We start from the raw sequence: 27,593 nt of genomic DNA, 5'->3' as shown, positions 1-27,593 counted from the left end.
GGCATTCTAACAATGAGGGCAGCCCAACAGCATTGCACTAATGGTAGAGGTGGAATATTTGGCAGTTTAGCTTGAGAAAGGACCTCAGTGTTTACTATATTATCCTTCCAGGTGATCTTCAGAATCTTCCCAAGACAATTCAAATGGAAGATCCAATTTCTTGGCTTGGTTCTGGTATACTGTCCAGGTTTCACAGTCATACAACAATGAGGTCAGCACAATGGGTCTGTAGACCTTGAATTTGGGAGGCAGATTAATACCTCTTCTTTCCCACACTTTATTTTGAAGTTTCCCCAACAATGAGCCAGCTCTGGAACCTCACTCTCTGTGGGTATATCCCTGGAAGGTAACCTAACTGCCAAGGTAAGCAAACTCATCCGTAGCCTTCAATATTTTTCAATTTATGGGTGGTGTGATACTGGTTGGTAGAGAATCTCTGTTTTCTTGGTATTATTTGTTAGCAGAATATTAGCAGAAGCAGCAGAGAATCAAGCCATACTTTGTTGCCTCTCAGCCTCAGGGTTCATCAAGTGTGCAATCATCTGCAAACAAAACCTCACACACCAACTCTTTCTCCACTTTAGTCTTGGCTTGTAGCCTTTTCGAGTTAAATAAATTTATTGTCCCTTGGTAGTTGATCTTGATGCTGTTTTCTTCCTCACTGAAGGTATCTGACAACGCTGATGAAAATATCATGCTAAAAAGCATGGGAACACACACAGGATCTTTCTTCACTCCACTGGTGAGTGGGACAGAATCCATTATCCAAAACTCAGGCAAGCATGACATCATGGAACTGACATAAGATATTGATGAACTGACAGTATCAAAGGTCTTGGTCAGATTGACAAATGTGTGCTGAGATCTCTGTTCTGCTCCTGAGATTTCTAGCATAGTGTATGAATAGATGCTTAATAAATATTTGTCAAGTTGTTTGAATACACAGGATTTCAACAGTGTAGTTGTGAGACACAAGATGGAAACTTTGGCTTCTTGGGCATTTACACCCCCACTGAGTCACATTCAACCTTGGATTGACATAATCAAGTTTGTCAATCAAAATAATTTTACTTTTGGACAAAATATATTAATCGACTGTATGATAGAATGGATAGATGAAGAGGGAGCAATGAATAAATTAGCATGCATTTATTAAATGTGCCAGGAACTATGATGATACAATGAAGTAATCCTTATTCTCAAAGAACTTACATTTGAATGGGAAATACAAAGGAATACACCTATGCACACACATACACATATACACATGATATATGTTAAGTATATATATATATATATATATATATATATATACATATAAAGAGTAAATATAAGAATATTAAATGAAAGGTAGTTTGGGAAGAAGGATGATAATGGAGAGAAGGAAGAAAAGGGAAAAAATGAGGATGAAGAAGAGAAGAAGAAAAAGAAGAGGAAGAAGAGGAGGAAGAGGAGGAAGAAGAAAGAAGAGGAAGAAGAAGAAGAAAAAGAAGAAGAGGAAAAAGAACTTGAAGCTTAAAGCTGTACTAAGACTTTTGAAATGTACTAAGACATTTTAAAAATGGCTTAATATTTTGAAGTCTTTTATAGCCACAACAGTAATAACAAACAACCATAACAACATTTATGTATGGTTTAAAATGTATTTCATATATAGTACCTCTTTTGAACCTGGCAATAACCTGATGAGGGAAGAACAACCTGTATGATTTATCATCATTTTGAAGATGTGGAAACTGAGGTTCAAAGATTAAGTTTCTTGCCCAGAACAGTCAGTGAGTGTTAGTGATGGGATGTGAACCTAGGGTATTTGACTAGCAGCATTACTATGATATGTACAGGACCTTAGGAAATCATGTAAGCTCAGTAGGCCTCAGTCTTCTTAACTGAGTGATGAAGAAGAGATAACCAGATAAGGTCTCTTGTAACTGTATATATCCTTGTGCTGCTTCAGATAGTGTTGGTGACTTTCATTATCTCCCTTCTTATAAACAAAGGCAAACTCCTTTCCATAGGTGTTTTCAGATTCTAATACTGTCCTTGAAAATCATTGGAAATTCCTATTAGAGTAGAATTATTTCTTAAACATGGTGTGTGTTGTTTATCCCATTAGAATGGGAAATGGAGAGGGGGGACTGTCTTGCTTTTTTATTTGTACCAACTTCTCCTCCCCACTACCTTTTAGTTCAATGTTTGACAAACAGTAAATATTTAATAATGCTTTTCCATTCATTATTCAATCATATGAGTAGCAGGCTAAGCCTAATACGTAAGTTTTCTGATTCTCATCCAGTGCCCATTCTACTATATGATATTTTCTCTTTATTTTTCTCTGTCTCTGTCTCTCTCCACCTTCCCTCTTCCCTCTATCTGTATAAATATGTGTTATATTTATCTATACATACTGTATCATTGGTCCCTACAGAAGCAAGAATAATTTATCAATTCCACTGTGGAATTCCTATTTTGTTGGGAAACAACAAGTTTTAACAATGTGCTGTTTTTGCAAAGGAAAGAATAAAGCTCTTAAAGTCAGAAAATCTGTGTTTGAGTTCCAGCTCTGATACTTGCAATATGGCTATGAGCAAGACACCTAAACCTTTCTGAAGTTCAGCTATCCTATCTGTAAAATGGGGATAATAATACTTGAATTATCTATTTTAGCCACTTAATAAATATTTATTAATAGAAGCCAAACACTGTTTTAAGTATTATGGATACAAAGGAAGGCAAAAGAAAACTATTTCCTGCTTTCAAGGAGGTCACTACTTAAAAGGGGAAGACAATGTGTCAATAGTTGTGTAGAAACATGTTTTATACAGTTTAAATCAGAGATTATCAACTGAGAGAAGGTACTAGAATTGAGGGAGATCAGGAAAGGCTTTTATAGAAGGGCTGTATTAGGAAGGGATAGAGATGGAGACTAAACCTCTAATTTCTCTGGTAAATGGAACTCCTACAAAAAGTGCTTTTACTAATTCAGATAGGAACCTTCTTTGCAATTGATAATCTTAGAGAGTTACACTGAGGAGTTAAGTGATTTGTCCAGGATTACAGAGGGATATGTGTCGGAGAAAGGACTCGAATCCAGGTATTCATGGCTCAGTGTGCCTTTCTACCCATCACATCATGCTGACTCTGGTATAAGAAAAGTCCTTAGTAAACGTGAAAGTGCCATGGGTTATTAGAAGGAATATTAATAAATATCCAATTTTGAATAAGATGAAAGATCCAGAATCTGACTCCTGAGTTCTTTCAGCATTTCCCCTTTTTATTAAATTTGCTTTATTTTTGTTGAGATGCTTTAATTATTATCAAAAATTGAAAAGTGAGAATAATTAGGCCTCTGGGGACAAAGTGCCTTGTTTGGCCGGTTACATGGGGTATGGAGAGGGCATCCCCAGAGACAATTAGCTGGCTCTCCTCTCTTACCCTAGTGGTATCATGTTGCCAAATAATTCTTACAGTTGTTTTTTCTAAAAATTCCATAGCAACGCCACTTCTTGATTGTCCAAAAAACCTAGTTCTCATTTATTGCCTTTAATGACAACCAAGGTTCATGCCTCATTAGCCTGCGGGGAGTTGATGTCTTATGTGATGAGCCTTATCAGAGAATAAATCTCCTTATAGCTGTCTGGAAGGGGAATGTTAAGTACAGATTCTTCTTCCTTGATAGAAATACATGCACACACACACACACAGATATATCTACATACAAATATACTAGAGTTGTCGTACATATATATTTATAAATAATACATATAACTATCTTTATATGTATATAAATATATCTATTCATATATACATATGGATATATAGAGATAAAGATATCTTTGTCTCTATATGGTAGAGAGAGAATGGCTGCAGTGAAACAAGGCTTTATTCAAAACCTTGAGCCTGGTACATGAATTTCCTATTATGAGCAGCTAGGTGATACAGTAGTTAGAGCATCTGGCTTGGAGTTAGGAATACTTCAGTTCAAATCTGGCCTCAGACTCTTACTAGTCTGTATGACTTGGAGAAAACTCCTTAACTCCTAAGTTTCTTTATCTATAAGATGGCAACCTTATTACTACCTAGTAGATGAGATAAAATAATATGTTTAAATCATTCAGCTTAGTGCCTGGTACATAATAATTGTGTCATGTAAATATTATTATTATTAATTTTTATTATAGAAGAAACTTATGCTTTAGGATAGTGTTAGAATAGAACAGAAAAGAAGAGAACAGAACAGAAGAATAGAATAGAATAGAAAACTTTTGAATTAGTTGTATGGGATCTAAGCCCATGTCTACCCTCCTCTATGAGTTCCCCATTTAAGACTGCACATATTGTGCATCTCTAGTGCCCTTAGGATTAAAATGAATATTATGAAAGCTTTGTTTCTTTTCCTCATTCCAACCCAGAAACTGTAAGCTCCAAAATGCTATAAATACTTAATTTCTCTAACATCTAGTACATTGCCCTTCTCATGGTAGGTATGCAACAGATTTTTGTTGAAAGATTGAATGAATAAATCATTCTAAGTTATAAGGAGTCAGATTTTGATTTAACTTAAGAGTGGTTGTAAAGAGGATTCTGATTTCAGATAAGACCTATTCCATATTATGGTAGTGGGAAGAAGTAAGGTGATATGGCTACTTTGTCTCACTGGAGTTGTCAACTTAGGCTATAGACAGATGGAAAATTGAGAAAGAGACATGCTGACACATAAGGATGGGATAGTGATTTTTGTCTATCTGTCCTGAGAGAGTGGATAGTGTTTATTGATAGTTGATTTAATTGACTCCCTATGATGTACAGGGAATAATATTAAAGACTGAGTGGATGGGTATAAGTTGATCTTATTCCTAACAGGTAAGATGGTCTAGAAGTAATGCTACATTCCTTGGAAGGATGCGTGCTTTGCTTGTCATCCTGGAAGAAAATGGGCTTTTCAGACAAGAAAACAACATTGAATATGTAATGTCTCCTGGGCTATGGTAAGAAAAAAGCTGAACCTCTTGAGAAATGATTGAGATTCTGGGGTTGCCAGCTTCTGGTTTGTATTTCTCATTGTTGTGGAATACAAGGACCCTTGATAGTTTTGAAGGATGCTCTATGGAACCAAATAGATACTTTAACATTCATGAAGCACTTAACATTACTCTTCAAAATTAGAGTTCAAAGTTATTAGAGAGTTCAATGTTAAACATAGTCCCCTAAAGAACATTAGTCATTGCAACTTTTTATGAACATGTTGCTGATTGTAAACTATAGTTTAAAATATAAATGTTACTGGAATGGTCTTTACTTTTCTGAGATAACAAAGAGCAATGCATATTTTTGAGTTCTTGATCATAAAAAAATGAAATGACAAGGAAAAGATAGATAAGAAGTATCCTTTTGAATGATAGGGGAGGATGTTTCCCTTTTTGAAAGTATCTGAAAATGTTATTCGTTTTAGAAATGCTTAACTTTGTTCTTTAACATCCTGGTTAACACCGTTGAAAGGCAATGAGCAAGTGTCATTTGGAGGAAATGTTGGAGAATGCAGACCTATTCCTTTCCATATCTTGAATGCTTTATCAGTAGAAAAGTTTTTATTGCATCTGTTTGCAATAAATTCATTCACATTTCCATTATTTCTATTTAGAAATGGATCCAAGTGACATTCTGACCAATGAATTTAATTTAAATTAATTTAATGAATATTTAACACTTGTAATATCAGTGCATTTTCCATTTTGGATGTAACCCTTTTTCTTCGTTCATTTCATTAGTCACTGCCACCTCTCCCTGATGAATGTGATGGTAAGAGGCCTTTACTACCCTTGTTTATATTGTGTTCCCTTGATTTAGATTTGTCTCTGCTCAAATAAACATCTGAAAGGAACAACTGTTAAAGTTTCCTGTGAATATCTTGACAAGACTAAATTATTGGTAGGGTGTTTATATAATTCATGGAAATCTTTAGTCTTGTGTGCTTTTAATCTTGTTGACTCCATCATACTGACAAAAATCCAGCTTTTAATCTGCATGTAAAGATCAAATTTATTTCTATAGTTTATCATGAAGAAGAGAAATGAAATTGTACTTTCAGATTTATGGACTTCATCCCTTGGCTGGATGTGTTGAGGTTGAATGCTTCTTCTGTGGTTTTCATTCACACATTTGTCATTGATGCTGCTATGCAGAGTAATTCTCCTCTCCATTTAGGACTGGTACATTTCCAATAATGATAACTTTACACTAATCAAGTCCTCATTTTTGCCTAAGACCTGGGCAGCTTTGGTACAACCTGATCTTTACTTCCTCTCAAAAGTTATTTGAGTACTACAGTCATTTAATTTAAACAAGGAAATGTGTAAGGATAGAATGAAGGCAGTATTTTTTATTTTCATGGTTAGGCCATGTCAATTCCATTTGTCTTATTGCCTGCATCTACATGAGGAATTCTCAGACTTCTCAGTTCGTGTACAAAAAGACCATTTCCTCTATCCCTCTCTTTTTGCCTTCAAGTTTATACTAATATTATGAGTCCTTTGTTCCAATTTATAACCACTGCTATGGTTACCCTAGACATTTTTTGGTAATTTTCAACATAAATTTAACTCACCACTTTATCCACTATTGTTGTCCTTTCTCTGCCTTACAATTTGATTTTCAGACCAGCTGTTGCAATTTTTTCAGGAATACTCTACTTGACAGACTCATGTCATCAGGATAGGTCTGAATAGCCTCAGAAAACTTTGGCTTAACAGAAACGGAGGAAATAGAAGCTGTCTTTCAGCTTATGGCTTAGAAGAATAGTTTCACCTATGACTATTTTACAAATATGTAAAATATATTACATAATATAAATAAATAAATAAATATTCTCTACTTTCCTTGTCTCTCTTCTCCTTCCCTCCCTTTCTTCCATTTTTCCTCTTTTCCTCTTGATCTGTCTCTTCACATGCAAACCTACATTTCATTCAATCATTTATTTAGCAAACACATCACTTCATTGATTTCACACTTAAGTAAAAGTCAAGAGAATTAGCCACTTACTTATTGTGGAACCAGACTCTGGTCTGTTCAGGGAACTAATGATGACAAAGCCAAATCCTTCATTCTCTTTACGATGTATGACCACATCGCTGGTTTGTAGGCTGTGTGATGCAAACCCTTCAGGTGGAGAAGCATTAGTGCTGGGAGCAGCATGATTGCTGTTGGTGTAGGCAGCATAGTCACTTCTCGGTGAGCTGTGGTGGGTGGACACAGAACCTGGACTCCTCCCATTTTCTGGACAGGGCTCTCCTGGAATACAGTCAAATTGCAAAAACATCATCATATTCCTTGTTAACTGGTTTCTCTAATGATAGGGCTTTGAAGGGGATATAGAATTAGTTGCTGAATACTCCAGATCTTTGCCTCTTGTTGCTTTGCATCTTCTCATGACAGATATATATATATATATATATATATACACACACACACATATATATATTACATATACACATATAAGCACCCATATATTTCTGCATATTCATATGTTCATGGATATTTTTGAAAATATTATACATAAAATATATATTATATATGTGTAAAATATATACTATGTATAAAATGATTGCAATATATTTGATTTTTTGGCAGCAGATGGTACCTGAAAATTTTGTTGTTGTTAATTGAGTTTTGTTGGTATCTTCATGACCCAATGGACCATACTGGCCATGAGGTTTTCTTGGCAAAGATACTTAGAATGCTTAGTCATTTTTTTCTCCAGTGCATTAAGGCAAACAGAAGTTAAATGACTTTCCAGGTCACACAGCTAGTAGAAGCCTGATTTGAATTCAGGTCCTCCTGATTCCTGGCCCAGTGATCTATCTACTATGACAACTAGCTGTCTCTATTTGAGATTTAGGGTTTACTATGGGATGAATTATTATTAACTCTTCAAAGACACTAAATTTTATTTGGGAAATAAATAGTCTCATAGTCTCCTATTGTCTTGGAAAAGTTCATTCACGTTGAATGTGGGTGACAAATTTATTTTAAAATGTTTTATTCATTGTAGACTTAAATTCAATGATAACAACATCAGTTATGCAGCAAACTTTGAATTCCATTTCAAGTATTTATCAAATGCTAGAACATTTATTTACCAAAATTATTATCTCTAACCAAGCAGATAAAACAGATAGAGACCAAGTAAATTAACTCAAGAAATAGACAGTGAGCTGGCAACCAAAGGAAGCTATTTCCTAAGCTGATCCATCATTGAGAAGGTTGCCTATTTCAGTACATAGGTATTGATACTCTGATTAAAAGACACTAACACACTGTAATTAGGAATAACTGCATCATTTCCCTCTCACAACTTGATTAGTATACTCAAAAGGAGTTTTTCAAACAGAGGAATAGCAAGATGAAAAATAATCACACTGAATTATTTCTTTGGTGGCTCTGTGGATTGGTTCCCCATTTAGAACTCTTGAAAGTATTATCACTTGGCAAGTTAAAAATAATTAGCCAGACTGTCAGTGAAGCCTTTTACCTTTATAAACTATAATTCTACTAAACCAAAAAGTACAGAAAGGAAGAGTGAAAAATCTTAAGCAAAGGTATTTATTTCACCAATATAGCATTAATAATTGGGAATAGAAAAACACAGAAAATAAGTGGAGTGGGAACTGTTATAAATTGCCCAGTTTACATATGTCTCAAACTTAATATCTCATATTTTAAGAGATAGAAAACTAAAAGTTTCCATACAGAAACTGAACAGAAGTAACAAAGGAATGAAATACAAAAACGTTTCTTTGCTAAAACAACAACAAAACAAAAAAAAGCGCCACAAAAATTCTAGACAATCAGGATTGAAAACTTCTGTCTCCAAAATTTTTGTTCTTTAGCTAAACACAATCCAAAGACAAGCTGTTATTTTCTTAGTGAAGCACATGTCCTTTATCAGTCCTTGTACAAGTTGGAAATAAAGTGATTAGAGATAGGAAGAAGAAAAACAAACAATTATTATGCTGCTACATTAAAATTGAAAGTCTCCAAGAGTTATTGGACCAAATCAGCAATTAAATGTCACAGGCAGTGACAAGAGAGATCTCATTTTCTGGCTGTCATATTTGAGGAGTTTGAAAACTGTTTATGTCAGTAAACTGGCAACAGAATTCTCTCTCTCTCTCTCTCTCTCTCTCTCTCTCTCTCTCTCTCTCTGTCTGCCTTCTTCCCTTTCTCCATCCCTCTCTCCATATGTCTCTCTCTGTCCCTCCCTTTGTTTTTCTCTCTTTTCCTCCCATTGTTTCTCCCTCCCTCTTTCTCTTTAGCTCTCTCCTTCTGTATCCCTGTTTTTCCTCTGTCTCTCTCTTATAACAATAGTCTCATCTATGAATTATTGACCATGCCTTAAACCCAAATCACTCTGGCTCTCACTGATTGGCTAACAACAGATCTCAGCCCTACCTTCACTTCATCACTGTTTGGGATTTAAGGCTCAGAAAGAGTGTAAACAGCAGTTTTGTCTGTTTTGGTCAGAAATGCTGAGAGATTTCCCCTCTCAGATTTTATTTATTTATTTTTTTGACTAAGTAAAAGAGGCCATTTTCTACCTCATTTTTTTTTTTTAAACTTAGCCCTCATCACAGAATGGGCACTGCCTCTGACAAACTGAGACTTGGGAAAGATCTTACTTAAAAAAGGCCAAGGTCTCCCACTGCCTCTGGGCCATCTTCAGTCTTCTTGATCTGTATCTTGCCACTAGATATCTCTAGCTATCCCAGATGGCTACATAAGAGAAAATGAGGTTGGTGACTTGCCTCACTTAAATCCAATTCACTTTCAAGTCAAGACATCATCTTCCTGATGTCATTGGTCCTCTTCAAGGACAAACAACAAAAACAACAGAGGGGAGTGGTTGAGTTGTAGGTTACTTGAAGGAAAGGAGAAGAATTGATTAAACCTACCTGTGATGATCACTAGATGATTCCCTTTTGGGAGCCTATAAATCAGGAGAATTTCCTTCTTTATTGAAATGTTCTTTCAACCTCTAAAACAAAGATTTTCTATCTTATCCAGGATGAATGTTTGAGAATATGGGACTAAAAACCCTTCCTGGAACTTTTTTTTTTAACATGTCAGTCCCAAACCCCCAAATGAGAAAAACTTGAAGGATAGAAAATATACATCATATTCTTAGGATTGGTCAAGACTTAGGTGACTCATTTAGTGAATCCATCTGTCTTCCAATGAGACTAAACCGAAATTGCCCCCAGACAAATGAGATTCTATCTGTTCAACAACCTTCCCCTGTTGTGAAATGAACTGTTATTTAGAATAATTAATGCAGTAAAAAGGTTATAATGCAATTTAAAATACAAAGTGCTGTATAAATTCATTTTATTTACTCAATGAGTTTTCCGGATCACTGCCTCATTATTCATGTCCTTCTGCAGACTTCTGTATGGAATTCCAATATTAGTCTGGATCAACTTAACATAAATGGTCACTGTTTAAAATCATTTCTTTTAATGCTGCTTAGAATGAAATGCAGCCAGATGGGAAGTCATCACTGTAGTGCTGGGAGAAATGGATGTTTCTCAACAAGATAGCTGGCATTTAGGAAGATGACCATTAAGCAGTTATAGGACACTGATAAGTCACCAAGAAATTCATCTTTACTGAAGGGATCAACTGGTTTTTATGTGACATATTTTAATCACATTAGAGGTAGCTACCCAGTGGATAGAATGTGATATTTGGAGTCAGGAAGACCTGCATTCAAAGGAAGATGGGTTCACATTTTAATTATTGGTGCCTATTTTATATATATATATATATATATATATATATATATATATATATAATACACACACACATACACACACACACACACACACATACACACAGATATATATCTATAGAGTCTCTTGGATTAATTACCACCTCTATGTATCTTAGGCAACTCCCTTGTATTTATCTACTGAGCCACAGAGAGAGTGCTTATGAAATCATAGCTTATTCTACCTATCCTATCCAGAAGTTAATAATAAATGTTAATATTTATAATTAGCATTAGCAAAATAGAACAGTCTAAAGCCTCATGTTGGTGATAGGTTATGAGGTAAAGTGCTAATTGTGCAAAAATATTTGGAACCAGTATTGACAAATGGAGTAGGCTTATAATATGTAGGATTTGGTAACAAGCTATGAGGAAGGATAGAGTGCTGGACCTGGAGTCAAGAAGGCCTGAATCCAAATTTGGCCTCAGATATTTACTAGTTGTGTGACCCTGAATAAATCATTTAACCCTGTTTGCTTTAATCCATTGCAGAAGGAAATAATGAACCACTCCAGTATCTTTGCCAAGAAAACCTGATGGGCAGTATGCTCCATGGCGTCACAGAGTTGTACATGACTGAACACATTTGAACAACAGCAACACCATGAGGAGTATTCCCAGATGGTCTTGTCCTAAATCAGTTCATCTGACTTAGCTTTTTACTTTACCATGCTGACAGCTTTCATGTTCTCCATATTGGATGGCAGTTAAATTTTACCTTGGGGTAGCTAAGTGGTGCCATAGTGTACAGAATGCAAGGCCTAGAGTCTCATCCACCTGAGTTCAAATGTGACCTCAGATTATACTTAATTGTTACTCTGGCCAGGTCATATAATCCTGTTTGTCTCAGTTTCCTCATCTGTAAAATGAACTAGAGAAGGAAATGGCAAACTACTCTAGTATTTGCTATAAAACTCCAAAAGGAGTCACAAAAGAGTCACACATCTTGTGTGTGATTCCCTGACTAAATTTTATTTTAAGTGTGAATGGAGAGGGACCTGTTAACTAAAAGGTAGATGTATGGATTATATTTGTTTTTATTATTTATTATCGTTATAAGGAAAATTCTGTGTTTGGGATTTTGCCTTGACTAAAGAGGCAAAATCCAGGAAGAGAAAGTTAAAAATGAGTTTAATACACCAAGGCAGCAGGAGTTGATGGAATCACCTGATGCTAGATTGACCACTTTTCAAGCAGAGCAGGGCTTTTAAAAATTGTTGTTGTTTGGTTGTTTTTAAGTCCTATCTGATTCTTTGTAAAAACTCTATTTGAGGTATGTTGGCAAAGATGCTGAAGTGGTTTGCCATTTCTTTCTCTAGCTCATTTTATAGACGAGAAATTGAGGCAAACATGGTTACCTGACTTGTCCAGGGTGAACTTAGAAAATTAAGTCTTTCTGTCTTCAGATTCAGGTCTTTTTATAGATAGGAGTAAACCACTCCCATATAAGGGAAAGATAATCCTGATCCATTGACATTTCAATAAAGACTTGGAGTTAATGCCATTTTATGGATACACTTTTCAAATGAGAAAATGTAAGTGAGCATGCTCAGCAGGTCCATTGTTTTAAAAGGACACATTATGAGGAGATGGGATTATTTCTAAAGATATTAGATTTGTGAATTTGGCTAGCTAATTGCCCTATCCTTCTGGACCCTACCCTATGGATGTATCTAGCCAAAATAAAGGTTAAAAACCCTACATTAATAACTGATTTTGTACAATAACTTCTGCATAATCTACCTCAAGAATTGGAGTACCGTAATCTCCTTGTAAATTTTAAAGTGCTACATGAATGTGACCTATTATTATTTTGATTAAGTGACAGAGGTATCCTACAAATCAATAGTTATTCTTCCGTGTATGAGGTTTCTCACATTTCCAAGGAGATGGATATGTTCAAAAGGATGGAAGATTGGGTTGAAGCTACAAAAGATATAAGCATTCACATTTTCAGTGAAAGAAAATGTTGTGATATATTCACTTAGCCTATTTTTGGGGTTGAATCCCTGAGGGTTGGAGTTGGTAGCATGGATGTCATATTCATTGTAAAAGACTTGTGTCTGTAATTGGGGCACAAAACTAGATTCAATTGCATGTTTGTTTCTACCACTCTCCACTCTCCATAATATTTCATTTGTGATGACCTCATTTTGCAATGAGAACTTAAAATATTTTTGTCCTTAGGCTAATCTTAACCTTTCAACCTTTATGTCTATTTTTCTTCCTTCTCTAGTCCCTATATTTGTGTGTGTTAAAATTTTTCTCTCACAATTGATTTGGTTATTGTTACTTTATAGAAGTGAGGTACTTTCTGTAATAAAAACTGAAGTCTGCCTTCAATTCAGTGTAGTGTATCTATTAAATGTTTACTATTCAAGGCATTCAAAAAAATCCCTGAGGACTGAAAGCTAATAAGAAAGAAATTATCACTCTAGGAATTTAAGAGGGTGCAAACAAAATGCTGGGAGAGATTTTAAGAAGTGGGAATGGTGGAGAAGGTTGGAATTTAGGAATTTGAACAAATTATGTGAAAGACAAAACACTTGAATGGAGCTATGAATTAAGAATGGGATTTAAACAAGCAGATTTGGGAGGGTTTCTTGTTTTTTGGGAGTGGTGGTGGAAGGGAACACAGAAGGCATGAACTGAGGTTGGAAAGAGTAAGAGTCTTTGGAGTAGTAATGAATAATTTAATTTGGTGGGATCATAGAGTATGGTATAAAAACAATGTGAGAATATGGCTACAAAGAAAGATTTTAGTCAGATCATAGAGGTCATTGAATATCACCATAAAATTTATCAATAGTGGGCAATTGAAGTTTTTGTAAGGCAAAGTTGAATACTAGGGATATTTATCTGAAGACAGTGGGAAACAGAATGGAAATGGGCCATATTATGTCTAGTCAAAAGGTAATAAGGCCTAGATTGGAGGATCACAATATGAGTGAAAAGGTAAGAAATGATATGAAAGGTAAAGAGTTGGAAATTGTGGGAGTTTGAATAAATAGGATTTGGCATTTCATTAGATGTGGGAAATAAAGAGAAGGGGGGAAATAAAAGAGATAATTGAAGGTTTTTGCTAGAGTGACTAAGAAAATTGTGTGTTGTCATGAACAGGAATCAAGAATTTAGGACAGGTAGATTTTTTTGGTGGGGGAGAGGGGAGTGAGGAAGTTGTGTTCTAGACATGGTGAGTTTGAGGTACAGGCAAGCGAAGCTCTACAGCTCTCGGCAGAGTGTTTGACTGCATTATAGGCACTGGTTTATTAACACAGCTTCTCTTAATAACTGTGAATCTGAAGGTACTCTTGATGTCATCAGAAACTAGAACTCACTGGGGGCAGTCTAATGATTAAATGTACCAAGCAAGTTACTTATTGCTGTACTTCCACTAAGAGAGACAGTCAGAGACTCATAGAAAGAGAGAATTTACCTCAGATGCTATACTATCCTACCCTGACAGCCATTGTGGCAGGTAGACATGGAATCACAAATGTAAGAATTAGATGAGAATTTAGTTTCCATAGAGTTAAGAAACTTAAAATCAGAAAAATGCAACTGAAATCTAAGAAATGTTACAAAACTTACTGAAGGAAAGCAAAAATTAGAATAAGAAAGATGTTTTAAGATGAAATCACAGGTGATGTTTTAAGATGAATTTACACTCAGTGGGGCAAGATATAATTAAGGATTCACATTCACATTAGGGGAAGATATAATCAGAAGTGGAGACACACTTACATGGGAGGGAAGTGTAATGATGTAATAGGTGTGGAGACCCACAGGGGAATTACTAGGCTGTAACTTTTGTAGTACCTAGCTAATAGGGAATCAAGGGAAAGACTGAACTAAATCCACATAAGGTGAATGCCAAGGGGACATGTAATCGGGGGTGGCAATTCACAATCAATGTGGGGGGATTAGGTGTTCCAGATATCCTGTAATTTCTATAGTACCCAGTTAATGGGGAATCAGAGGAGGGACTTGCATTTCAGGTGACAGGGCATAAAAAGACATGTCTATTGATTCCAAGTGTACCGATTCCATAGGATACTTGCTGCTGCAATTGTGTAATAAAATGGACTTTTAACTTTGTCCCTCCTGAGCCCAAATGGAGTTATTCTTGCATAAAGGAGTGGGGTTTGAAATCTGTCTTCAACACTTTTTAGCTATGTGACCCTGAGCAAGTAATATCAACCTTTCCAAGCATCAGTTTTTGCACCTGAAAAATGGGGGTGATGATAGCTGGCACTGATGTAGCACTTTAGGATTTTCAAAGCACATTGCATATGTTATCTTAATCCTTGAATCTATTCTTCAAGGAAGTAGTTATATTATTCTTAATTTATAGATGAGAAAATTGAAGGTGATTGAATTTCAGTGACTTGCTCAGAGTCTCACAGCTGGTGAATGAAGCAGGATTTGGATTTCAAGGATTCCCAAATCCAACTCCAGCAATCTACCTGCCATAGGATCTAGCTGACATTGGAGGTAGATGTAGTAGGTTGGAGAGCTGGTTTTTATGACTCTGGAGGAGAGTCTGAGGCTGAGGCTTTACACAGTCACACCCCACTTAAATCAAATTCACTTTCAAGTCAAGACCTCACTCTTCTGAGGACATTGGTCCTCTTTGAGAATGAAAGATGAACAATAAAAATCTGAGCTAAATACGGAGTGAGAAAGGTCTGAGTTAAACACTGACCTCTGACCCACTGATTGCACAACTCAGAGCAAGTCACTTCTCTGGGTACTTTCTATGACTGGTTCTTTTTATTATTATTATTATTATTATTATAGCTTTTATATAGCTGGCTGTGACTGGTTCTTAACTTACCATCCATAAATTTCAAAGGGTTCATGAACCTGGAGGGGAAAAATTGTGCATTTATTTCAATATCAATATTATTTCCATTTTACAAACGAAGGAACTGAATTAGATATGAGCTGAGGACTTGTCTAAGTCACAAAGATAGTGTCTGAGGCCAGATCTGAATTCAGGTTTTCTTAAATTCTCAGTCCAAATGACTGATAAAGTGTAACACTAATCAAAGATAGAAGAGGAAAAGCATGAGAATTCAGGATATGGAGGCCAAGAGGAGCCAGAAATGTCCAGAGGGAAGGAATGATCAGCAGAGTTTTATGTTTGAATGCTCAGAGATGATGAAGTTAAGGAAGACTCATCTTCATGAGTTCAAATCTGAACTCAGACATTTATTAGCTCTGTGACCCTGGCCAAGTCACATAACCTTGTTTATCTCAGTCTCCCCATCTGTAAAATGAACTGGAGAAGGAAATGACAAACCATTGTAATATCTTTGCCAAGAAAAATCCCAAATGGGGTCATGACGATTGGATTTAACTGAAATGATTTAACAACAACAAGATGAGTATAAGGCATATCATAAAGGGATAGGTAATTTGTAGAGGCTGAGACAAGTGTGCTGGATTGGAACTCAGGAAGCCCTGTGTTCAAATTCTACATTAGACATTTACTAGCTATGTGACACTAAGCCTCAGTTTCCTAATCTACAAAATGGGAATAACAGTAGCACTTTAATAAACCTTCTAGGTTTATTATGAGTATTAAATAAGATGACACATGAAAAATACTTCCTAAATCTTAAAACTCTATAAAAAATACTTGCTATTACTATTAAGAATGGAACCAAAGAGTATAATCCTTTTTGTTAATTTCCTTGCATCCTTTTTCCTACTAACTCTTTTTATTTTAATATTATTACTATTTTCATTTCCAGATTTCAGTGCTATAGCAACATTCCTCCTCTCACTTTTCTTTTGTCTTTTTTATAAACTAAAGTTGCTCAGCTTTTCTCCAGTGTCTGACCCCACTGAAAATGTTGGACTGTTTCCTCCCAGTCACTGGATTTGCTTGGCAAGAAATCATCCATTCATCTAATAATAATAATAATAATAATAATAATCTGTGTCCCTTCTTCTAAGTGAGATAGTTAGAAGCATTGAAGGGTGATGATTCTCCCCAACTGAAACAATAACAGCAAAAGGAAAGCTTGTCTCTTTCCCATGGCTTTCTTTCATTCATTCTGTAGACATTTAATGTTACCAAAGTGTCCTTGCCCAAGCTCAATCATCCCCCACTAATGCTACATTCAAAGAAGAGGGAATTGAAGGTGGAAAAATCTCCTGGTACAAATGAGCAGTTGTCACAGAACATTTTCAAATATGAATTACACTTGAAAGCCTAACTGTAAAGCTGACAAAAAATTTCAGCAGAGAGCACCTCCACAGAAGTCACATATTTCACAAATTGTGCAAATGTATCTTTACAGCATTTGGCATAAACCTTCACAGCTTGGGCTGATGAGTACAAAATTTAATTTGCAATAATCAGCCAGAGGCAAGGGGAACATGAAATTATGTTGCAGCATCAGTTTTGCATTTTGCAATATATTTCTATGTAAATCAGGTATCATTTTAATTCAAGTTTGGATTCCCAAACACCCAACACATGGAACCTTCCCTCCTACCCCCAAATGACTGTTATTAAGCATCATTTCTTGGGAAGAGAGGGAGTTAAATGGTAGCCAAGCCAATGCTGCTTTCCTCTTGGCATCCCTCCCAAGGATAAAGCATAATTCAAGGTGTTTTACTTTGGTGGGTCAAGTGGTGTGCCAGGAATTTCAGGAGACTAATGGCACCTCTTAGCAAAACCTCTACACCATACAAGATATATGGCCATCTACTGAGGAAGGCTGACAACTCTTCTGTCCAGCCCCCTTAAGTGATGGCTCTGGCTTCAAGTCTAGTTTCCAGAGGGAAGGGAAAGAAAAGGACTTTTATCTGATCATTAACTCTCATCTTTTCCAGTCAAAATAGATGATAAATAGTTTTCTAATTAAAAGTTGTCACACATATTAGCTTGTGAATCCCTGAATCAGAAGTAGGCTCATAAAAAAAAAAAAGGTACTATCATAACATAATGCTCTGAGAGGGCAGCTTAAGGAACAGAAATATGGCTAGTTTGAGACATAGGAGACCTCTTGGCTCTGTCACAGATTCCTTGTAATAAATAACTTGGGCAAGTGACTATACTTTCCTGGGTCTGTAGTCTTCTCAGCTGTAAAATGAACAATTTAGGTCATATGGTCTCTAAAGCCTTTTAGCTCTAGGACATAATGATTCTTTATTAGTAAAATAATGCATAGTATTAGATAGAATGTGGGCCCTTGATCCCAAACAATCTGGATTTAAATCCTACCTTTGACATAGGAAACATCATAGTACAATAGAAAATGTGCTGGATTAAAAATCAGAGGATCTATTTTCAAATTCTGGCTCTGCCCTTAATTATTACTTATGTGATACTGAGCAAATCATAAAATTCTGGGGGTAGATTTAGAGCTGAACTGACTTCAGAAACCACATAGGCCAACTATTTTAGGAAGTAGCAAATTAGGAAACAGAACCCCAGGAGATTAAGGGGTCTGTCCAAGGTCCCATCAGAGATCGGATTTAAACTCTGACTCCAGAGTCAACATTATTTCCAGTGTATGCAACATTAGCTGCTTATAAATAAACTAGTCAGGTAGCTGTTTTATTTTTTGTCTTATCAGATAAATGGATAACCAACTGAAAATTATTATTTATAAGCAAATCTCAATCATGGGGCTTCATATGGCATCTGAGGGTAGAACACTAAACTCATAGAATAATAGATTACAAATCAAAGGATGAACACTGATTTAGAAATAAAGGGATTTAGAACTGGGTCCAACCTTCTCTCTTTATAGACAAGGAAACCGAGGCCTCAAAATTCTTTGTGATTTCCCAAGGTGATACAGATAATAAGTAGTAGAGATTTCAAATCCTGTTCCTCTGACCACTAGTCTAGAACTTTCCCCATTATACCATTATACATTCATCTATCCTAATAACATCTATGACAATGAATCCCTAGAATATTTATTTTTTAAAAAATCAAGCATAAAGGTACTGGGGTACTTATATTTTATGTACATAATAGTTGTATCCCTGAAAGATTTCTGTATTATTCTTATTTCCTTTTCTAAGTCTAATTATATTATAAATATGACTGCTGGAGGCTTATAAGAAATCTGTGATAAATCTTTTTGTAAAGTTAAGAATCCCAATGTAAAGGGAACAATTCTTTCTGATTTATCTGTTTTGGTAAGTGTGATTTTTTGGGGGTAAATTGTATTTTCTCAAAGTCAGACACAGTTGTCTTTTCTTACATTTGAGTACCACATTCACTGCTCCCTTTTATCTGACCTTACAATGAAAGTCAATTTTCCCTCTTGGTTTGCTTATTATATACTGTCACAATGCCATAGAATTCAACTGGCATACACAGTGAGGGTCATTTTTCTCCAAAGATATCTTTTCAACTACTATAGTTTCCTTCTTATAAACACCATTCACTAAATAACATGCATTTCTTGAATTAGCATCAGCCTTTACTGAAAATCTTTAATGATCATAAGCAAGAGGTGGGGCATTTTGGCAGTTGAGGTATAAATGTGAGCAACTAATTGCCTTTCCCATCTCCCCTCATATTTTAAGCAGTAAGATTCTTCCTAAAATGAAAACAATCAATATTTTGTTCTTTTTCTTAAAGATTTCATTTAAAGGAAAGCGTTACCCTTCTTATAATTCTACCCTTTTCCACCCCAACTTTTGGCAACATACCTACAGACATCACCTTTCTTCTTATAGTTAAGTTCACCTGCCCATTTCTGGCTGCATTATGCATGAGGTCAATAACATATCGGTGTGTCTTTCCAGCCACAGGAATGCCATCCACGTAGACCAGCTCATCGCCAGGGTGCAAACGGCCATCTCTGTCTGCTGAGCCCATGGCAATGACTGCTCCAATCAAAATCTAGAGAATTAATGAGAAAGAAAACAATGCTTTAATAAACATTTCTTCCAATATTTTGCCTTCTTTTCATAAATTCCAACATTGTGGAGGAGAACTAGGGTTGGAGATACAGGACATTATTCTATCCCTTTGACCCTTGCATATCTAAGGTATGCAAATCGTTCCATTCCTTCCTCCATCACCTCCAGTTGTATCCTTCAGGCCCATAAGCCAAAAATTGTTTTTACATTTAAAATTGACCTTTTCTTAGAGAATATAAACTCTGATTTGTGCAAAATCCTTAGAGGTTATGAGCTTTGTATATGAATATAAATTCTCATATTATGTTCTGAAAATAAAGTTGATTAAAACATGACTTTATGTTAAAAACAATGAAAGAATTTTCTTGTTTGGATGGATCTGATTGTGCCAAGAAGCAAAGATTGCTAGGGTTGCTACCGAGTAAAGAAGCAGGTTTAAGGTATATGTTTGAAGAAGAGGAAAATAGACAGAAAAATATCTTTGGTGGCTTTCTCTAAGAGTCTATTACTTGCTAAAGCTCTCAAACAGAATCTGTTCTAGGTTTTTCTTTTCTTAATCCCAAAATGACCTAATCAAAACAGTTTTTCCCTCATGGAATAATCTCTCAACTTCATTTGCCCCTGAAATGGATTTTCTATCTAAACATAGAGGAATGGGATGACTGTTTTCTTGTCTGGAAAAAGCTCTCTCCCAGAATACTGTGGCAATTTCCACGGAGGGCAAAATTCAAGTTTTTAGCTTTCATTGGAATTCAGTTTCACTTCAGCACTTTGTCTTAATGTAGAGGAAGGGTACAGGTGTCCATATTTCAATCCTGCTGTTAATAAAAAAAAATCCATTTGGCCTGTAAACACTTTTGCCACTCTACAGATTTTTGTCAGTTCCCATTTCATTTCCTATGATTATTTGTGTTTGTATCTCATCCCACTACTGAGCTGTTAAGCAAATGTCACAAATGTAGGAACTGTCTTAGCTAAACTGTTTATCACAGCATCTAGCCCAATGCATTGAACACATTTGATACTTAGTAAACGTTTGTGGAATGAATAAGTCATGATGTAATTTAATTATCTTTGTGGTATGATTATTAATAACTTGAAGAAATTTCAAAGCCACCAATTCTCTGAATTGTTTTAATCTTCATTCAAGTGATTAATTGTCCACAACTTAGATTATTTATTAGATTCATCTAGTCAGTCAACAGGTATTTGTTAAACACCTACTAAGTACGAGGCAATGAACTAAGCTTTCAGATTCTGGATCTGTCTTAGAAGTTAAATTCCAAGTCAGTCATGACCTGCAACCTTGCTTTCAGGAAATGGATTTGGTTTGACAATTTGCAATTAGGTCTATGTCTTTTCACTGGCAGGTGAATTATTATGTAATTGTTCACAGCAGTGGCTGAGGTGGGAAAGGGTCTATGTTTTCAGTCAAACTACTCATGGCAGAATGTCTACATAGAAACATGGCAACATAATTTGAATGATTAATGCATTTACTGACTGCTGTATAGGCAGACCATTCTGAATGATATGAGTAAAAGTTACAGTCAGACAAGTTCTCAATATTGTGCTGCTTCCTGAAGAATAGATAAGACCTTAGGCAAGCTACTAGCTTTCTTCAGTCCTAAGCATGGAAATTTCCCATACTGAATCTAACTTCTTTCCTTTAGCACCTAAAACACACACACACACACACACACACACACACACACACACACACACACAATCCTAAACTAAAAAATTTTCTATGGATAAGAAATAGCATATAACATTTTAATGAAGTGACTCTGCTATTATCATAGGAAGTCATTATACTTCTGTTTCAGAATGGCTTTAGAGAAAGCTTCTTTACTTGCAAAACACCCCCAAATTTGCCAAGTTCAGCATCCTCCTGATTTTTTACATCCTTCACTTTTTTTTCCTTTCCAGTCATGTTGAGCTGAATTTATGAGTTTCTTTTTAAAGACTTCCAATTTATTCTTCAAATGGCTCAAGCCACTATGGAGTGCTTCAAAGAGTTGGAAAATACTTTGTACAAGATCCAGTTAAAATGAAAGTTTACTCAATTCCACTTCACTACAGAAAAAAACAGCATATAGGTAGCTCCACACAGTGAAGGTTTTGACTTGTTGATTGCACATTGGTGGGAGAGTTTATCATTAGCTACCTGGAGAAAGAAATGTATGTGAATTCGCTGCTGCTGGGCTTATAATTATGGTGGGGCTTCCTTCCTGGCAGGTAAATTATCATTTTGAGGGGAATGTTCTCCACAAACAAATCATTCTGACACCAACTGAAAGAAGCCAACCAACAAGAGAGCAAAAGCCACAACTGTAAAGGGAGAGATAGGGCAATCTTTGCAAAAGATGTGCAATAAAAAGTCCCAAAGAAAATAGGGTATTAAATACTATCAAGGTAGGAAAAGTAGGCTATGCCCCATGCTCCAGCTTTGACACATACTGCAAAACAGAATATCACAGCATCAGAACATTTTTTTTCCTGTACTGTCTGTAGAATTTAAAGATGATTTTCTGCAAGGAACTGGAAACTGAGTGGACATCCATCAGTAAGGGAATGGCTGAATAAATTATGGTATAAGAATGTAATGGAATATTACTGTCCCATAAAAAATGATCAGCAGCATGATTTCAGAAAGACCATGAAAGACTTGTATGAACTGATGCTAAGTGAAGTGAGCAGAACCAAGAGAACATTGTACGTAGCAACAAGATTATGTAATGATCAACTCTAATGGTTTTGACTCTTTTCAACAATAAGGTGATTCAAGCCAATCCAATAGATTTGTGATAGAGAAAGCCATTTGTATCCAGAGAGAGAGCTATGGGGACTGAATGTGGATCAAAACATAATGTTTTTTATCTTTTTTGTTATTGTTTGCTTGCTTCTTTTTTCTTCCTCATTTTTAATCTGATTTTTCTTATGCAGCACGGTAAATGTGGAAATATGTTTAGAAGAATTGTATATATTTAACCTATACTGGATTACTTGCTGTGTAGGGGAAGGAGTTGGGGGAAAGGGAGGGAGAAAAATTTGGAACACAATGTTTTGCAAGGGTGAATATTGAAACCTATCTTTACATTTATTTTGAAAATAGAAAGCTATTATTAATTTCTTTAAAAAAAAGATTTTCTTCCATACTAATTTCACTGAGGATTTGAATTTCTCACAGTAAGGGTTTGCCAACTAATCTAATAACTATCAAGTGGAAATGCTTACTTATAATTTAATTACATTTGACATAACAATTCAGGATGGATGTAAAGCAATTTTAATAGTAAACAAATGTTTTAAATAAAGTAATATGATGATAGATTTAGAGTTGAAAAAGATATTAGAAGCTATATAATCTAATTCCATCATATTAAAAGATAAAGAAACTAAAACCCAGGGAGATTAATTGTCTTCCCCAGAGTCAACCAAGTAATTAAAAAAAGGGAGCAGGATTTGAAACTAACTCTTCCAACACATATCCCAATATTCTTTCCACCGAGTCATGCTTGCCTCCTCACTGATTGTTCTGGATTTCATACATACATCAAAAATAATTATGAGATATATTTTCCTTCTCTACAAAACTGGAAAATTCTTTAGTGAAGGTACGTGAAAAAAGCAGTGTTTTTGTATATTGCATAAAACATTACACACATATGGTTAATAAACAAATACCTTTGATAGATAAGAATAGTTGTTGTTTGTATAGATTTGTAAGTCTAAATGAATGTAATACATAATCTACAAGGTCCAGAGGCAGTATGATAGAAGTGATAGAGGGTCAGCCTTGGAGTCACAAAGATTTGCCTCTGATTCATACTAGCTGTCTGACTGGGCAAGTCAGTTAACTGCTCTCAGATTCAGGTTCCCCATCTGTGAAATGAGGATTGCAAGAGCATCTCTCTGAAGATAATTGTAGGAATAAAATAGATTAAGTAAAGGACTTTGTAAATCATAAAGTACTATGCAAATGTTAGTTATTAGTAATTATGTGTATTATTAGTAATAGTGGTAGTAATATTATCACCACCATTAGTTCCACTTCTGTGACACTGATTTTTGTAGTCTGTAGTGACTTTACCATATGTCAAAACCTGACTTGGATTCCTTCATTTTAAAAATCCTTTACAGACTTCCTCTTACTCCCTTTCCAATTAATTCCACTGACTTTTGCCCAGTTTTTCTCCCGATGCTGCTCAGGGCTTTTTTCCACTGCACTATTTCCTGAATCTCACCATCTTAATGCTTCCCCATCTCTTCTCAGCTCACAGCAGGAAATCCCATTTTTGTTTAATCATGGCAATTTTTAATTTATTTTATTTTCTATTGTTATTTAACTAGGAAAAACACTCCCTTCTTGCAGGAAAGATGGCCATCTGCTTTGTTTGACTTAAGAGTCATGCTGTTTGTTATTTACTAAAAGCAACATTGTTTTGTTTAATGTGTACCTTGAGATGTCAATAATATTCTGTATGTACGAGAGCAGACACCCTTTAGCTATAACCTATGGGGCCTCCTGTGGTTTGGGACCAAGGTCTGAAATGCTTTTTCTCTAGTAGATTTATTTATTTTTAATACACATTATTTTATGAATCATGTTGGGAGAGAAAAATCAGAGCAAAAGAGAAAAACCATGGGAGAGATAAAAAACAGAAAAAAGAAGTGAACATAGAATGTGTTGATTTACATTCAGTCTTCTTTGTTCTTTTTCTGGATGCAGATGGCATTTTCTGTCCAAAGTCTATTGGGATTCCTTTGGATCACTGACCCACTGAGAAGAACCAAGTCTTTCATAGTTGATCATGGCACATTGTTGCTGTTATTATATGCAATGTATTCCTGATTCTGCTTGTTTCACTCAGCATCAATTCATGTAAATCTTTCCAGGCCTTTCTAAAATCAGCTTGTTCATCATTTTTGATAGGAGAATAAAATTCCATTACCTTCAAAAACCACAACTTGTTCAACCATTCCCCAATTAATAGGCATCTACTCATTTTCCAATTCTTTGCTACTACACAAAAAGAGCAGCTACAAATATTTTTGCACATGTGGGTCCTTTTTACTCCTTCAAGATTTCCTTGGGATACAGACACATTAATGGTACTGCTGGGTCAAAGGGCATGAACAATTTTATAGCTTTATAAATTATGGCTATTATAGCTTTTTGGGCATAGTTACAAATTGCTCTCCAAAATGGTTGGATAATTTCACAACTCAACCAACAATGTCCTAGTGTCACAGTTTTTCCACATCCTCTCCAACATTTATCATTCTTTTTTTCTTATCATCTCAGTCAGTCTGAGAAGTGTGAAGTGGTACCTCAGGGTTGTTTTAATTTGCATTTCACTAATTAATAGTGATTTAGAGCATTTTTCCATATAACTATATATAGCTTAAATTTCTTCATCTGAAAATTGTTCATATCCTTTGACCATTTTTCAATTGGGGAATTAACTTGTATTTTTATAAATTATAAATATTATTTATATTATACATAAAATTACATATAATAAATAATATATAAATATATAAAATATTATGTAAATATAAATTATAAATCTGACACAGTTCTTCTGAAATGCCTTCTTTACAGTGTATGAACAATTAAATGTGGCTACCCTGTCTTATTCATATATAGTCTCTAGATTTACATAATATGGAATCTTATGAAGTTTCCTTATAGCTGGAACTTTTTTCCTTATGTAGTTAATTTTGCTGGATTTCAAGGTTTTCCATTTTCTAGTTCATAATCTCCAATTTTATTTCTTTCATTGAGATTTAACCTTTTGCAGTAGTTTAAATGTTAAATTTGAAACTCTCAGCTTGATTATGCTTCCAATCTTTCAAATGAAGAAAAAAGCTATAATGAAAAATCTATACAATTACATTATGGATGAACTTCAATCTATGTAATCCAAAGCTTATCACAAATATTTGAAGCCTGCCTACTGGAAGGAGCACATGAGTTATTGGGGTTGAGCCAATTTTTGGAGGGATGAGGATACTGAATGTCCTCTGACCAGAGTGCAGAAAAAAATCAAAACTGGAGATATGATCACAATGTGTAATTCACACTTTTAAGCTCCATTTTTAGGAAAATGGTTCATTTTGATGTCAACACAATCACTTTGGTGCTAGGTTAGAAACAGTAAGAACTTTCTTTCCAGAGACTACATGGTGCTCTTAATCAGTGCTAGGTTTCAAAGTATATGGCTTCTGTCTTCTATTTCTAATAAATTTGCCCTTTTCACAGACTATAAGATGTAAACTATAAGAATGAATCAGGTCTTTATATTTCTTGGAAATGAGACCTTTATCAGAAAGAGATACAATATAAATATTTTCCCCACCTACCTGTTTCTCTTCTGATTTTATTGTACTATTTTTGTTGGTGAATTTTTTTAAAAGTATTATCTCCAGATAGCAGATGTTTAATAAATGCTTTAAAATTTTTGTTTTCAAAAACTTTTTTCTAAAGGAGACAATGGGATAAAAGTGAAGTTGATGACTTTTGTCTTTTTCTTTTTTAGCATTACTTTAACATTTATTGGACACCTCTAAAGTTTGGGATTCAGTCTATTCTTTTCATACCATCCTCTCCCTAACAATAAAGTTTTATATCTTTCAGGGCTGAAGTGAATTAGTGGCCTTGCTAAAAATGAACTAAGTATAGCTCAGTTATAACCTACGGTAGATCTGCTCTTGTTCTTAGAAATAAGGGTGGAAACTTGGACTCAGAGGACTTTCCTTTAGTAATATCTGGTGTGGAAATTGGGACCTCATCCTGTCCACAGATGATGACTGCAATTCTTTCTGTAGAAAGTTATACCTAAAGACTAAAAGTCTTAAGTGCCCAAAGCACTCAGAAAGGGCAAATTTATAATGAGTTTCAGAGATCGGTCATGACATACAGATGTTCCAAATTCTTGCCTATTTAATTGATGAATGAATAGTACTTGTATCACATATACAGAGACTTATAGACTATTTGGATAGGGAGCTAAAGGAGTAAAAGAAAGAATTTTTATCATATATATGCTATCATATCATATATGCTAACTCTTAGTTAAAGTTGTACCTTCTTCAAAAAGTCTTTCCCAGACTTCCTTAATTTTAGTGTCTTCACTCTATTGATTATCCCCAATTTATCTTGTACATATCTTGTTTATATATAGTGGTTTGCATGTTGTCACTTTCACTTGACTGAGCACTCCTTACAGTACCTGGCACATAGTAGGCACTTAAATGTGAGCTGAATGACTAAATGCCACACCGTAGTTGCTCAATAAATGCTTCTTGCCTTATCTTGATCTGTACATGTTTAATGAAGCATTGGCCTGGAAACAAAATTTTTGTTTTTGATGCTGCTCTGGCTATTCATTTAAAGGACAAGTAAAATACCTGACCATGTCTTGTTTAATAAAAACCAAAAAAACCAAAAAAACCAAAAAAACCAAAAAACCTCTCCCATTGCCCAGCATGGTGTTTCGTACACAGTATGGCAAAATTTACTGCCTCAAATTTAATCGGGTCTAGTCCAATTTCCAATATAACATGGAAGGCTTTTCTTTAGAATCCATGGGAAACAGTCAGAAATGAACTCTCTTAAATGCTTTTAGTGATGCAGAAGCTCAATGCTTAGAGGTCATCCCATTCTATTGTTAGACAATAAAAGTTATTGGCAATAACATTCTTGAAGATTTGGCTCGGTCAGTTCTTACTATGTACAACATATTTTTAGAAGTAATTTTGTAGTCTACATTTTAATATTCATTCATAAGCCCAACGTTTCTGATACATTTTATGTATGTTTAGAAACATTTGACATCTTAAACTTATTTTCTAATGCATTAAT

General features: G+C 35.1%; 1 protein-coding gene across 13 annotated transcripts in view; it reads right to left on the bottom strand.

The window, feature by feature from the left end:
• MAGI2 (membrane associated guanylate kinase, WW and PDZ domain containing 2) overlaps window positions 1-27,593 on the bottom strand; it is a 1,604,868-nt gene that overhangs the window by 163,680 nt on the left and 1,413,595 nt on the right. For all 13 annotated transcript variants that reach the window (XM_031940846.1, XM_031940849.1, XM_031940848.1 and 10 more), the window contains 2 exons: window positions 19,508-19,700; window positions 7,036-7,284 (listed from right to left, as the gene is read on the bottom strand). In XM_031940846.1, the coding sequence (XP_031796706.1) occupies window positions 7,036-7,284; window positions 19,508-19,700 (442 nt within the window). The remainder of the gene's footprint in view (window positions 1-7,035; window positions 7,285-19,507; window positions 19,701-27,593) is intronic.

This window comes from Sarcophilus harrisii, chromosome 5 (genome assembly GCF_902635505.1).
Source record: "Sarcophilus harrisii chromosome 5, mSarHar1.11, whole genome shotgun sequence".
In the NCBI taxonomy this organism is placed as follows: domain Eukaryota; kingdom Metazoa; phylum Chordata; class Mammalia; order Dasyuromorphia; family Dasyuridae; genus Sarcophilus; species Sarcophilus harrisii.
Note: the sequence above shows the minus strand (reverse complement) of the source record. Positions and strands in the feature narration are given on the sequence as shown.